The sequence below is a fragment of the Candoia aspera genome, chromosome 7, assembly GCF_035149785.1.
Source record: "Candoia aspera isolate rCanAsp1 chromosome 7, rCanAsp1.hap2, whole genome shotgun sequence".
In the NCBI taxonomy this organism is placed as follows: domain Eukaryota; kingdom Metazoa; phylum Chordata; class Lepidosauria; order Squamata; family Boidae; genus Candoia; species Candoia aspera.
Window position 1 is genome coordinate 45445301 of NC_086159.1, and position 16000 is coordinate 45461300.

Genomic DNA, 16000 nt, shown 5'->3' on the forward strand with positions numbered 1-16000 from the left:
CATGTTTTCTTTGTATGCGAAATTCTGAAAATATTTTAGAATATATAACGGTGTCAAGATGCAGTAAAATCTCTCAATACAGAACATTGCATTTCAATATCTGCACATTATCTTAACTGTACTGGTATAAATAAATGTATGCTAGATAAATTCCTTAATAAATGAACCAGCCAAAACATTTGGGAAATCTCCATCTCGCAAGCAGAACTATTCTAAAACTGATAACTCAGTTGAAGAAAGTTTTGAGGATTTATTGTTGAAATACAAGCAGATTCAACTAGAACTTGAATGTATTAATAAAGATGAGAAACTGGCTCTAAATAATAAAGAAGACAGTGCTCAACAAAGCAATTATGAAGTGGCCTGTCCACAGGACCAAATAACCATTGAAAATGTCAGTATTACAAAAGATGCTGTAAATGAAGTGTCTCCTGAGGAGAATAAAGTATTAAGTTTTCAGGCATTTGAACTGAAACCTCTTAGGCAAAAACTGCCCACGCTAGCTGAGAGGAGCAAGTTGAAAAAAGCGAAGGATGGAATAAAACAACATTCACAGAGGTCTGACCTGGATACCAGTGAAGGTAACTATTTTTTTTAAAGTTCTGATTGCATAAAACCATTTTTAAATGCTGAAGTTTGATTCCTTCAGTTTTTAAAAATTGTTTCTGCTTATAACTAAGTAAAAAAAAGTGTAACTTCTATTCTTACCAGAAATTGTGTTTAGAAACAGCTTTTTGATTTATTAAAAAAAATTGTATTTTCTTCTTGGGGGAATTGAGGCAACTACCAATTAAAACCCAATAGTTGGAAGTAAAATATATTAAATCTGTGTCATACAACTCACAAATTAAAAGCTCCTTTGATGTGGTCTGCATTCACACAATAAACTAAGCTTGGGTTATTTTAACTTTGGTTTACTGAATTAAGCCAGATGGCTGGGTTTGCCTAGCATCTCAAGCCATAAAATCATTAACAAAGGTTAAAATTAACCAAGTTTAGTGTGTTATATAAATACCATGAGGCTCTCTCTTCGTCTTTCCTGAACATCATTTACCAGGAGCTTGTAGAAGAAATAGCATTGATAGTATATATTGAAAGAACGCAGCAGTTTTTCCTGAATGTTCTATTGTGTTGGCAGTCATCCATTTTTCTGTTGTTTTACCATTGGAAAGCCTATGTGACCCAGATGAGGCTTTGTTTATTAGGCATAGTTCTCTTTGTCATCTAGGCACATACAGTATATCTTGAATATAGTTACATTTTTAACCATGGTTAATAGAATGAGGTACAATTGGCTGCACTGAAAGTATAGCTAAGCTCTAAATTAAAATTTACAAACCACAGTAGCTGAGTCCCCACTTTGTATTAAATTGAAAGAAAGTATAACAGATGGCTGTAATTGAAAGCATCTATAGTCTTGCTTTGGTGTTGATCTCCAACTAATCATTCTGATAAGGAGTTTGAAACCTTCCTCCTGAACTCTTCTTTTACTATTCTGCTGATATTTTTCAAATTTGAAGTTGGCTCCCAGAAAGTACTGCAATAATTAATTAGTTAGGAGATCCAGGTGTCCTGACTTAACAACCCTAATTGGGACCGGAATTTCCATTGCTAAGCCATGTGGTTGTTAGGTGAAACATCACTTGTCTGCACTGCTTAGTGACCATAGTCCCGGTTGCAATCATTAGGCCAGGACCATGCTGCTGTTAGGCCTGGGCCTCACACTCCTCCTGCCCTGCTGCGCTTGTCTCTGCTTCAACTCCCCTCACCCACCTATCTCCCCCCATCTCTGCCCTTTTGGCCGCCCTGCATTCTGCCTCCCCCACTGCCCTGCATTGCCACCCTAACTCTTGGAAGTCTAGTCCAACCCCTTCCCAGTACAGGAATCCTGATGCCATTCTGGACAAATGGCTGTCCAGTCTTTTGAAGACCTTCAGCGATAGAAAATCTACAACTTCAGGAGGTAGGCAGTTCAATTGCTTAATAGCTCTCACAGTCAGGAAATTTCTCAGTTCAAGTTTGGATCTCTCATTGTAAAGCTTCCACCCATTGATTCTTGTCTTACCCTCAGGTGTTAGGGAGAATAAATCTTCTCCCCCATGATATATCGGAAGACTGCTGTCATGTCTCCCCTTAGCCTTCTCTTATTTAAGCTAAACATACCAAGTTCCTTTTTTTTCTTTGTAGGACTTAGCTTCCAATCCTCTTATCATCTTTGTTGTTCTTCTCTGCATGTCTTAAGTTGTCTGAATGATATTGTCATTATAGTTAGAAAAATAGTGCTGTTCTCTCTTTTTCAAGCAGATGAAAAAGAACAAAAGCTTGACACTTCTGATGCTGCAGTAGAGAAGGTAAAAACGTGATACTTCACCACTAAAATAAAGAGCTTTAGCAAAATATAGATTTGCAATGTGTCTTAATTTGAAACTAAGTGCAGCTGAGTTTAATGGGGGTAATTCCTAATAAATGCATATAAGGTTCCAAGTTTGAAAAAAAAATCTCTGGTACTCTAACCTGTCTTAATGAGTTTGTCTATTCAGTGAAAATGTTTTGTATAAATCTAGAATTGGATAGAGGATTGAAGTGCTTATTTATCCTTTTATCCCTATAATAGAAATTGTTGGATGAAGAACAGGAAGTGTCAGAGTTGCAGCTAAGACTACTAGCTCTTCAGTCTGCCAGTAAAAAGTGGCAACAGAAAGAGCAGCAAGTAATGAAAGAAAGCAAAGAAAAACTAACAAAGGCAAAAACCGTACAGCAAAGAGGCAAAATCAGTACAAAATCTCATTCTGCCAAAAAGCCAAGTACAGCAGGTAAATAATTAACCTAGTAAGTGGTGGTTTTCAGTGTGGGTAACGTTTACTATTTCACAAGCTACACTCTTGGTAGATTTTCTATGTTTTTTGGGAGAAATTAAAATACAATTAAATAATGATCGTTCTTTTAAAGCTAAGCAAGCATTAAGAAAACAGCAGACAAAGGTATGGAAAAAATTACAGCAGCAAAAGGAACAGGAAAGGCGTCAGAAGGAGGAAGAGCAATGGAAACAGGATGAAGAGGAAGAAAGAAGAAAAAGGGAAGAGGAAATTAGAAAAATCCGTGATCTCTCAAATCAAGAAGAACAGTATAACAGGTTCATGAAGCTGGTTGGTGGAAAGATGAGAACAAGAAGCAAGGTATGTACTAACTTAAGTGCTACTGTTTCTAAAGAATACAGCACAGAAAATGTTGTTGGTGATAGCACATAAAGTACTACTAGTTGTGTATTGCCTTTTTAAAATCCATACATTTGGAATCTTTTTTAGGTTGTGTATCATTAATTGGCTCAGGCCTCCATCCCATTGATTTTAAAATACCTTTTTAATAGATCTACCCAAGAAATATGTCACCTGATGGCTGCCAAAATAATAAAAGGAAGTTAGAAATAGGGAATATCATATAGTAACCATGCTAGACAAATTTATTATTAAAACCTTTTGAGGTATAGGAGATAAAATTAATTTCTTAGATTTGTAACAGTGCCCAATTCAAAATGATTCTGGGAGACATACAGTATTAAAAACAATGAAGAAAAAACCCAGCAATTAACGAAAGGTGAATGTGACACAGAAGACTTAGCATATACCCATAACAACAAGAGCACACTTAAGGACCCAAGCCATCCAAACGGCCTACGAGAATTCAGTAGACTTTAGTGCTTTGTGGATTTTTTACTGTAGGTGGGACTAGAAGGAGAACAGTTCCCCCTCTTCTCCTTTAGGCAAGAATACATTCCAAAATTCGTTGCAGAAGCTTAGGGACATTTTGAAGCGATATTTTGGGGAAGAAACTACAGCAAATTGCCGGGGGGGGGTAATTTTTGTCAAGTGGGCTTTTGTTTGCAAGTTGCTGAGTTCCTCCCTGGGCATGTACACAGTAAGAAACTGTAGATAATCTAGAATCCCCATTCCTATATTGTGTAATTCTAAGTCTGCTTCTATTCATACTGTTTATGTATGTACAGTCTTGTTTTGTGAGATGGGCAGCCATATAAATCTGGATGGATGGATGGATACATAGATAGATATTAATGATGATAAGGAATTCAGTTTAATGATTAAGGATGTGCCTCAAGTGAAAGACACAATTGGTTTTAAGCCAAGTTTAGGTCACAGATCGCTAACTTTACCATTCTAGAGTTTATACTTCTCACAGTGGTGTTTTCCAGTATGTAGGTAGCAGGCTTTACTTGAATGAATGACTATAATCTACACCAAGAGTGTTAAACACAACTTAACAAATATTTCATGACATTCAGACCAAGGACTGTAACAATTAAAGCCTTTTTATATATTAATTTTATTTTTTTATTAAGCAAATTTATATGGCAGCCCAATTCACACACAATGACTCCAGACAGCTTACAGAATTAAAAACCATAAAAACACAATACATACCCCACAGCGGCAGTAAACACATTCAAACCAACCACTTGATCGGCTCCAAAGTGACCTGGAGTCCCCAAGCCCTCTAACAAAACCACATCTTCAGGGCCTTCCAGAAAATAAGGAGGGGGCCAATCTTATCTCTGTGGGAATGATATTCCAGAGGGAGGGAGCCACCATGGAGAAGGCCCTTTTCCTCGGCCCCACTAGATATACTTCCCTAACTGAAGGGACCCGCAACATATCCTGCCTCCCTGCTCTGGTGGGCCAGGTGGATGTGTCTGGGAAAGGTGGTCCTGCAAATAAATATTGATGAAATGTTTTCAATGAGACAAAAATGAGGAAGATGAAGGAATATCTCCATATACCATTAAATGCATTTTTACTATGAACAAAGCTGCTTTGTCACCATATCATTTTAGGCATTTAGTTGGCAGTGTTTTTCATTAACCAGAACACAAATATTTGGTTTTATATCCTGAGATGAAACCAGCCTCATGTTGCTTGCAAACATAATCAGTCAACATTGACCTCAGTACATATTTGTTAACCTTCATAGATGGAAAAGCTGTTCATATGAATAAAACCATAAAATTGTGGAGTGGGAAGGGACCATCAGGGTCATGTCAAACAACTATCTGCAATGTGCAGGAAAACCAATTAAATCATCCTTGAGGGGTGGTTTTCCAATTTCTTCTTAAAAACTTCCAGAGATGAAGAACCTGTAACATCTTTGGGTTGACTTCCATTGTTGCACAGATCTTACTGTCAGTTTTTCCTTCTACTGAAATAGACTATGTAGCAGCAACCTACACCTATCATTATTGGACCTAATTTCTGTGGCAGTGGAAAAGTTTATGACCATCTTTGCATATATACCTGAGTGTTGGTGTCATGTCTCCCCTCAGTCATCTTTTCTCTAGACCAAACATGCAAGGTTCTTTCAACCTGCCTTCATGGGGGGGGTGGGCATGCACATGCACACCTTCAAGTCAGTGTTAATTCCTGGTGACTGCCTGGACAAGTCCCTGCAGTTTTCTTGGTAAGATTTCAGAAGTGGTTTTTCCATTGTCTCCTTCCTAGGGCTGAGAGAGAGTGACTGGCCCAAGGTCACCCAGCTGGCTTTGTGCCTAAGGCGGATCTAGAACTCTCAGTCTCCTGGTTTCTAGCCTGGTACCTTAACCACTACACCAAACTGGCTCTCTCGTCTTCATAGGACATGTCCTCAAATCCCTGTATCATCTTTGTCTTGTCTGAATCTGTTTTAAACTGTAGCCTTCTGGAAATGTGCCCAGATTCGTACACCGTGGTTCAGGTGTGGTCTCATCAGTAGATGGGAGTGAGGACTTAATGCATCTTTGTTATGGTGCTGCTTCTAATGTAGCCAGTATTGCAGTAACCCTTCTAGCAGCTGTGTCACACTACTATTCCATATTGAGCTTGTTTTCAGTGACAAAAGTCTTTCTCTGAAGTTGTGCTTCCAAGCCATTAATCCCTCATCATGTATGCATGCCTTGTGTTTTTTCCTCCCCGTACCTTATATTTCTTCCTGCTGAAGGGCATCTTGTTCCCCCCAGTCTGGTCTTCCAGCCTGTCCAAATTGGATTGCAATCTCTTGTCATCCCAGGTTTTGGCCAAACTCCCCAAATACATGTCGTCTGCACATTTGATAAGCAACCTATCAATCCCATTATCCAGGTCTTTGAATAATATGGGTCCCAAGACAGTTCTCTGAGAGACCCCAATAGTTACTGCTCTCCAATTTAATATAGTTGTTAATGCTGACTCTCTTAGTGCACTTAGCCAGTTTTGAATCCACCTTGCTCTAGAGCCATCTGACCTTACTTGAACAGCTTGTCAATGAGAATGTCATGCAGAAACCTGTCAGAAACTTTCCTGGAATTGAGGTGGATTATTTCCAAAGCATTCTCCTTGTTCACTAAAGTAGTTACTTTATCAAAGGAGGAGACAATACTTGTTTCACATGATCTATTTTGACAGAACCCTGCTGATACTTAACAATTGTGGCATTGTCTTCAAGGTGCTTACAAAAGGCCTTCTGTATTATTTTCACTAACATTTTTTCCTGGTATTAGTGGGACCATAATCCTGTTGAAGAGAAAGGCAATGTGTATTTCTGTAGAGGCATTTGTCAGGACAGACGGACCATCCACCACCTCTGCCCGGCACATGAAGCAAAAGGATGCTCATTATACCTGCCCACAGCAGTAGATGTAGTTTAGCTTGGATAAGCAGCGGCTGGCAGAGAACAGGCAAGTGGTTGAGGTACTAGGCAGAAAGCTGCCTATTTCTAGGACATGAATTAAAGGCTCTGTGATTCAATTAAGGGACAGAACAGAGGAGTTGTACCAGGCACATTGTTTAGTAAGAGCGTCTACCGTTTTGCCTGCTGGGCTGTGTCTGGAGCAACACAGAGGTTCAGATGGAAATAGAGGGGCTGTAAAGGGAAGCAAGTACTGCCCTGCTGGCAAGCGTTTCCCATAAGAGGTCATTGGACCTTGCCACAACAGGGAAGCTTGGGTTTCTGTATCTTCCCACAGGGATAAGGTACATACCTGGTTGCTCTCTACATCTCTGCACATGGGAACCAAAGCAGACCAGGCAGCTCTTTCAGGCTATTTCCATTTAAATAAACTCTTAAGTATTGTTGTGGACCACAGAAATTAAATGGGGGGATTGTGTGTGAGGCTAGAGTTTGAAATGGTTAATTGATATAGGTATGAAGTGATAGTTAATGGAATTTTTGTAGTAGAACCTGCTAAATTATAATTGAACCCTACTCTTTTGGGAAGATACTATAGTATCTTCAGGACTTTCTATACTGTTCAATTTAGATAATTTCTTATGTATATTATTGCATGGGAGCAGCAGCTGATATATAAGAAAACAGTGAGTCTTTTGTTGTTTATTCGTTTAGTCGCTTCCGACTCTTTGTGACTTCATGGACCAGCCCACGCCAGAGCTTCCTGTCGGTCGTCAACACCCCCAGCTCCCCCAGGGACAAGTCCGTCACCTCTAGAATATCATCCATCCATCTTGCCTTTGGTCGGCCCCTCTTCCTTTTGCCTTCCACTCTCCCTAGCATCAGCATCTTCTCCAGGGTGTCCTGTCTTCTCATTATGTGGCCAAAGTATTTCAGTTTTGCCTTGAATATCATTCCCTCAAGTGAGCAGTCTGGCTTTATTTCCTGGAGGATGGACTGGTTTGATCTTCTTGCAGTCCAAGGCACTCTCAGAATTTTCCTCCAACACCACAGTTCAAAAGCATCGATCTTCCTTCTCTCAGCCTTCCTTATGGTCCAGCTCTCGCAGCCATATGTTACTACGGGGAACACCATTGCTTTAACTATGCGGGCCTTTGTTGTCAGTGTGATGTCTCTGCTCTTAACTATTTTATCGAGATTTGTCATTGCTCTTCTCCCAAGGATTAAGCGTCTTCTGATTTCCTGACTGCAGTCAGCATCTGCAGTAATCTTTGCACCTAGGAATACAAAGTCTTTCACTGCTTCTACATTTTCTCCCTCTATTTGCCAGTTATCAATCAAGCTGGTTGCCATAATCTTGGTTTTTTTGAGGTTTAGCTGCAAGCCAGCTTTTGCACTTTCTTCTTTCACCTTCATCATAAGGCTCCTCAGTTCCTCTTCACTTTCAGCCATCAAAGTGGTATCATCTGCATATCTGAGATTGTTAATGTTTCTTCCAGAGATTTTAACTCCAGCCTTGGATTCCTCAAGCCCAGCTTGTTGCATGATGTGTTCTGCGTACAAGTTGAATAGGTAGGGTGAGAGTATACAGCCCTGCTGTACTCCTTTCCCAATCTTAAACCAGTCCGTTGTTCCATGGTCTGTTCTTACTGTTGCTACTTGGTCGTTATACAGATTCTTCAGGAGGCAGACAAGATGACTTGGTATCCCCATACCACTAAGAACTTGCCACAATTTGTTATGGTCCACACAGTCAAAGGCTTTAGAATAGTCAATAAAACAGAAATAGATGTTTTTCTGGAACTCCCTGGCTTTTTCCATTATCCAGCGGATATTGGCAATTTGGTCTCTAGTTCCTCTGCCTTTTCTAAAGCCAGCTTGTACATCTGGCAATTCTCGCTCCATGAACTGCTGAAGTCTACCTTGAAGGTCTTGAGCATTACCTTACTGGCATGTGAAATGAGTGCCACTGTTTGATAGTTTGAACATTCTTTAGTGTTTCCCTTTTTTGGTATGGGGATATAAGTTGATTTTTTCCAATCTGATGGCCATTCTTGTGTTTTCCAAATTTGCTGGCATACAGCATGCATTACCTTGACAGCATCATCTTGTAAGATTTTGAACAGTTCAGCTGGGATGCCATCATCTCCTGCTGCCTTCTTATTAGCAATGCTTCTTAAGGCCCACTCAACCTCACTCTTCAGGATGTCTGGCTCTAGCTCACTGACCACACCGTCAAAGCTATCCCCGATATTGTTATCCTTCCTATACAGGTTTTCTGTATATTCTTGCCACCTTTTCTTGATCTCTTCTTCTTCTGTTAGGTCCTTGCCATCTTTGTTTTTGATCATACCCATTTTTGCCTGGAATTTACCTCCGATGTTTCTAATTTTCTGGAAGAGGTCTCTTGTCCTTCCTATTCTATTGTCTTCTTCCACTTCCGCGCATTGCTTGTTTAAAAATAATTCCTTATCTCTTCTGGCTAACCTCTGGAATTTTGCATTTAATTGGGCATATCTCCCCCTATCACTGTTGCCTTTTGCTTTCCTTCTTTCTTGGGCTACTTCTAGTGTCTCAGCAGACAGCCATTTTGCCTTCTTGGTTTTCTCTTTCTTTGGGATGTATTTTGTTGCCGCCTCCTGAACAATGCTGCCAACTTCTGTCCAGAGTTCTTCCGGGACCCTATCTACTAAGTCCAGTCCCTTAAATCGATTCTTCACCTCCACTGCATATTCCTGAGGAATATTAGTGAGCTCATATCTAGCTGATCTGTGGGTCTTCCCTAATCTCTTTAGTCTGATCCTAAATTGTGCAAGAAGAAGTTCGTGATCTGAACTACAGTCAGCTCCAGGTCTTGTTTTTACCAACTGTACAGATGTCCGCCACCTTTGGCTGCAAAGGATGTAGTCAATCTGATTTCGGTGTTGTCCATCTGGTGAAGTGCATATATAAAGCCGTCTCTTAGGTTGTTGGAAGAGAGTGTTTGTTATGCAGAGTGAATTGTCTTGGCAAAATTCTATCAGCCTATGTCCTGCTTCGTTTTGTTCTCCCAGGCCATACTTACCTGTAATTCCAGGTGTCATTTGACTGCCCACCTTAGCATTCCAGTCTCCTGTGATGAAAATAACATCTCTTTTAGGTGTGTTGTCCAGTAGGTGCTGCAGATCCTCATAGAACTGCTCTACTTCAGCTTCTTCAGCATTTGTGGTTGGGGCGTATATTTGGATCACTGTGATGTTAGATGGCTTGCCCTGAATTCAAATTGAGATCATTCTATCGTTTTTTGGATTGTATCCAAGCACTGCTTTAGCCACTTTACTATTAATTATGAAGGCTACTCCATTTCTTCTGTGGTCCTCTTGTCCACAGTAGTAGATCTGGTGGTCATTTGATGTGAAGTGGCCCATTCCAGTCCATTTCAGTTCACTGACGCCCAGAATGTCTATCTTTAATCTTGACATCTCACCAATAACCACATCCAATTTGCCCTGGCTCATAGATCTTACATTCCAGGTTCCAATGGTGTGTTGATCCTTAGAACATCGGATTCGCCGTTCACCACCAGCACCGTCGGCCGCTAGCCGTCCTTTCGGCTTTGAGCTAGCTGCGTCATCACGTCTGGGGCTAGTTGAACTCATCCTCTGTTCCTCCCCAGTGGCATTTTGACCATCTTCCAACCTGGGGGTCTCATTTTCCGATGGTATACTGACATGTCTCTGGTTGTACTGATCCATTTAGTTTTCATGGCAAGAATACTGGGGTGGGTTGCCATTACCTTCCCCAGGGATCGCATTTAGTCTGACCTCTCTGTCATGACCTTCCCGTCTTGGGTGGCCCTTCACGGTTTAGCTCATGGCATCATTGAGGTGCTCAAGCTCCAGCACCACGACAAGGTAACGATCCTTTGCTGAAGCAGTGAGTCTTACTCATTAAAAAAAACCGGTCTAGTTTTAACAGTGGATTTTTCAACAGATAGTCTTGAAGTATAATCCCTGTGCTCATAGGAAGTTCAGTATAAAGTATTATGCAGGTGACATTTGACATCCGATAGATAAAACAGAATTTTGTGCTAGGAAAGTTACAGACAAGAAATGTGCAATGACTCCCAACACTTTTCCATCTCTTGCTCTTTAATAACAAGCATTTTTTCTGCCTCTTGATTTATTTGTGCTGAGTAACTGGTATTTATGTTAATACTAAAACCGAAATGTTACAGTTTAAATGGGGGCCTTGGATTTCTCAATGAGTATTAAGTGAGCATGCATTTCTGTTTCTTATAAAAGTTAAATTGTTATAAAGACTGCATATATACAAACAGGAAGTTCTTGAGTTACGACCATTTGTTCAGGGACCATTCAAAGTTGTGATGGTGCTGGACGAAGGGACTTATGACCAGTCCTCAAAGTTCTGGCCATTGCAGTGCCCCCGCGGTCACCTGAAAAACATTTGGGTACTTGGCAACCAGCTTACACTTATGGCCAGTTGCAACATCCCACATCACCATTTGCGACCTTCCCTGCCAGCTTCCCACAAGCAAAGTCAATGGGGAAATCAGGGAAGGTCATACGTCGCTCAGGTAAGTCTCAACCCCCCTAGTCTTTCTTCACTCACATGTACAGCCCTCTCCTTCTCCTCTTCGCTCAGTTGCATGTGCCATACCGCACCCTCCTTCCCTCTTCACTTGCACACATGCACCCACCAGTGCCCTCCTTTCTGGGCCTCCCTATGCTTTCACAAACCTCACGGCCTCTCCCTGCCTTCCTATCCTTGCATGCACCCTGTGCCCTCCTCCACTGGCCTTCCAGCACTCATGCCACACCACAGCAACCCCCTTCCCCAACTCACACATATCCTGTGCTGGGCCTCCCAGGTATTCCCCCGTCCCGCTGCGGCACCTCCGTGTTCCTTACCTGGGACTCCCTCTGCTTCCTGCTTAATGACCCACATATCTTGGTGCTGTGACAACAACCAGGACTTCCTGGATTGCCGTTGCTAAGTGGTGTAGTCACACGACTTTGCGCTTTACACAGGACCACATGGCTTAGCGATGGCAATCCTGGTCCCAATTGCTGTCGTAACTCAAGGACTATCTGTACATTCAGTTTTCTTGAAAACATTATGGTGATCATTGCATTGCATTTTTTTCAACTACCCAATCTAGTATCTCAGGTGTTATGTAGGTGTGAAATCTCTTTGATTTCTCTTGATTTAGAATGCCTCATACACAGGTGCCTGTCAGTTCTGACTTTAAAATTGGTAGCTCTGTCATGTAATACTGTCAAATGTTTTACTTGTTTGATTACATTTTGTTCTAAAGACTGAGAAATGAGTTGAACCTGTTTTGGAGCTGTGGATATAGTTGAGAAATTTGCTTTCTGAATTATTACAATATAGAGTGTTTGAAAAGACATTGCTATAGTTTTATGTTTTCGTAACTTAAAATAAATAATTTGTTAAATAAATGTTGTCATGAGATAAACTATTGTCCGTACAATAAGTATTTGGTCTTAAAGCTAAGGGTGATCCATGTGTAACATATCCCAGAATTGGCAATCTAGTTCCCCTTAGAAGTTTTGGTCTACAGTATTTATAATTTCTGATTATTGACCATTTTGGCTAGGCATTATAGGAGCTGTAAGCAAAGGTATGTGAAGAAAATCAGTTTGTATAGCCCCATTATAGCCCTTTTTCTAAAGGGCGTTTGTGGTAAAACTGGCAGCTTTTTGACAGTTTTATTAGTAGTCAAGAAGGCAAAACTGTATTTGATTATTTGAAGTATATATATAGCTAATAAATATACTTTATCTAGTCTTCAGATAAAGATTTGAGACGGTCACTAGATAAGCAACCTACTGAGAGTGCGGGAGGGATTTATCAGTATGACAATTATGATGAAGTCGCTATGGACACAGAAAGTGAAACTAACTCACCTGGTAAGTGTTAATTTTTGTGGATTGTGCTATATTCCTAATAATGCCATTTTAATATTTGCATTCAGTATGTAATTAATACTATATTATAGTTACTGCATGCAACACCACTGAAATGTTTTGTTGTTGTAAATAAAAAAAAGAGTGCCTCAACAATTTTGCTTTTGCACCAAGTGTCATGCAAAAACACAAAAACAAACTAGGAATAAGGTAAGAAGATAAATTTAGGCATGTCAAGCCAAGGTTTATAAAAAAGCTACAATGATAAACAAATAATATACTATTATATCACATTTTGATTTCTTGGTAAAGATAAACCATGGATTCTTTTTCTTTTTTTTCTTACAAGTAACAAGCTTGCTCAACCTCATGTACTACTTAACAAGAGAGCATAATTTGATATACAGATTTGGAAAAAAGCATTTCCTTAGCCTAACTTACCCTGAAGTGTTTTTGTAAGGATATTTTGATGGAGCCATTCAGTAAATGAAATAAAAAGTATTCAAGTATTTTTTTAGATTTTAAAAATTCTGCCTTTATTATTTTTATAAATAACTCAAGGCAGGGAACATACCTAATACTCCTTCTTCCTCTTATCTTCCCCATTTTTGAATTTTCATTCAAGGTTCCAGCTCTCCATTTCATCTTTACCCATTCTGCTTGATCTCTGTTGGCAAATATTTTTTTTCCATTTTTTCCCCTCTGCTTGTTGTAGACATTAAATTATTTAACTGTGCTGTTTAGTGTATTTATGGCAACTTTGTCCTGTGACCCTGGACATATTAAAAATAGCTTCTTAGTTTGAATGATGTATTCAGACACTATGTTTTGTGTGTTTCCCTGCTTGTGTCTTTGTTGTCCTTTTTCAGTCCCTGAGTTCTATTCCTTCCATCTAATTGTTTCTTTTCTTTCAAGTATGCCATAAACTATTTTGCAGAGTTATTATGGAACAGATTTAGGATTCACTCTGTTAGGATTTCTTTTTAATTTCTTTGTGGATGGATGGATGGATGCATATGTACATGGAAATCTAACAGGAAGAATTTCAGCATACAGTATGAAGCTGAATAATAAACATTTTAAAATAATTCTTAATTGAATCTTAATATTTTCCATATCTTTTTATGGAGTGAATGAATCAAAGAAAGAAATTAGGACTTTAAATTATGACATTTATGTTGGATAGTTATAACTTTCTTTCTTCCATCATCGCATGAATTAAAGTATATATAGTAAGTAAAGATATTCCCTTAAATGACTTAGAGTTTGTAGTAAAAATCTTCTTTTCTGATAATTCTTTTGTAGCATCTTCTCCAGTACAGCCTCCTTATTTTGAATGTCCTGTTGGATACTTTCCTCCTGCTATACAACAAATCTCACTGTTTCTTACACCACAGATATCAGTAAGTGATAATACAAGATGAAATTTTTGAAGTAGAAAAACCTGAAACTACAAGTATTTTTAGGCCTCCTAAATGCAGTTACAGAAGTTCTTTGTATAGCTTTTTTTGCATCAGTATGTTCATTTTGGCCATCTTGGAAATTCTCCTTTAAAGTACCTGTTGAAATAGTTCTTCTAAAACAGCTTTTATGTTCCCTCATTGCTTAAAAAGCACTGCTAATGCCTACTGACAATAACCATCTCCTGTTTTACATAGTATCAAGTTGTGCTAGAAAAGTTCAGTAAAACTATAACTGATAATTATTTGACATTGGGTTTTGTAGCCTCATAACTTCTGAGGGGTGGCTGACTGAGCAGCATTCAATTTGAAGCTTATTAGCACTTCAAGATCATACTGCTAAAATTCTGTAAGAAAATGGCAGATTTTTGGTAGTACAATTTCTCTCCCCCCCATTTATTTATACATAAGATTTTTTTTAGACCAACTACTTCTAAGGACTCAAGGTGGCTTATAGTTGAAACAAAACAGAACAATTTTTTTAAAAAAACATGGCTACTATAAGGTAGTCATATATTTTGGCCTTGTTATTGTGTATGAAGACCAAAGGGTTAGTTGTATACCTTATCTCAGGAGGCAGCGTATTTCAGAGTGTGTGGAGGCAGCCACCACTGGAGACCTCCTGTCTCTTTTGCTTAATGCGAGGCGGGAACCCTTAGTCTACCCCTGGAGACCACATGGTGGACTCCTGCGAATATCTGGGCACCAAACTGTGTAAGGCCTTAAAGGGGACCACCATTTTGATATGGACCCAGAAGCAAACTGATAACCAGTGCAGCAACGATAGTATTAGTATAGTGAGGCTAGATCTACTACCCCCACTTAGTGGATAGGGCAGCTACTGAATCTTCAAAGGCAGGTCCATGTAGAGTGTCTTAAAGCAGTTCATCTGTGAGGTTTCAAGAACATACTGTTGGGGAATCTTGAATAGCACTAACATGTCTTTTTTCTTTAAATTTGTTTCAGACTCTACCACCTATTAGCCAGTTGTACATGGAGGATATTTCAACTGTCTCTCTGGAACCTCCACCACCTCTTCCTCCTCTTCCACCTGAAGAACCCGAACAGCCCCCGAAACCTCCATTTGCAGATGAGGAAGAGGAGGAAGAAATGTTACTGCGAGAAGAACTACTTAAATCTTTAGCAAATAAACGAGCTTTCAAACCAGAGGTATTTAATACATTTTGCATATAGCCACTAGATGGCAGCCTTAGTACATCCTGATTTAGAATGTATGTGTTTTGCTTTTTGTTTTTGTTTTGGGAAAAGTAGGATGTATGTTAGAAACCGGACAAGATGATGGGTCATTTAGACTTTTAAAGATTTTTTTCTTTATTTCAGCTATTTACAAAGGATGCCATAAATCCTAATAGGATCAAATTGGGTGTAGAAATGGATCTGTAGCTGGATGAGGACTAACAAGAACAAAATTCAGCTAGCATTGTCCATCCTGGAAAAAGATTTGTGAAGTGGGATGAACATTATGCTTACCTTGCAGATTTTACAATGTAACAAAGTATCTTCTAACTTTGTTTTTTAACAGTTAGAAGCCCAGTGCATTTACAGTAGCTTAGGTCTTTGAAGAGAAGAGGCTCTTCTGGTATTGGACATGTTGCTACACAATATTGTTTGATCACATGGTCATTCTGCATGGTATGGGAAAAAAGCTTCATCCTTTAAAAGAGGTCAGGGCTGCTGTAAATAGGCACCAAAATTTTAAAGATTTTTTTAGTAGAAAAAAAATTTGCTCATCCTTTAATGCCTTTAAGGTAAATACTATTTTTGTATGTCCCTAAATCCAATCTGGTGAATTTTTAAAAAAATCAGAAGTAAAATTTGTTGGATCAGATACCTGTTTTTCAGAAAGACATCATAGTGGATCTAGCAGGATTGAAGTATTGCAGCTTTTCAAAGCCATCTGAATAATGCTGTGATTTTTTGGTGATTATCTAATTTTAGTCA

At 39.3% G+C, this 16000-nt stretch overlaps 1 protein-coding gene across 3 annotated transcripts in view; it reads left to right on the forward strand.

Moving 5' to 3' along the window:
• The window catches only part of ZFC3H1 (zinc finger C3H1-type containing), a 47140-nt gene that overhangs the window by 4429 nt on the left and 26711 nt on the right, over positions 1 to 16000 (forward strand). For 2 of the 3 annotated variants that reach the window (XM_063309117.1, XM_063309119.1), the window contains exons 2-8: positions 171 to 581; positions 2302 to 2351; positions 2615 to 2813; positions 2950 to 3176; positions 12458 to 12581; positions 13884 to 13981; positions 15005 to 15208. In XM_063309117.1, the coding sequence (XP_063165187.1) occupies positions 171 to 581; positions 2302 to 2351; positions 2615 to 2813; positions 2950 to 3176; positions 12458 to 12581; positions 13884 to 13981; positions 15005 to 15208 (1313 nt within the window). The remainder of the gene's footprint in view (positions 1 to 170; positions 582 to 2301; positions 2352 to 2614; positions 2814 to 2949; positions 3177 to 12457; positions 12582 to 13883; positions 13982 to 15004; positions 15209 to 16000) is intronic. The other variant, XM_063309118.1, reaches the window with a different exon arrangement.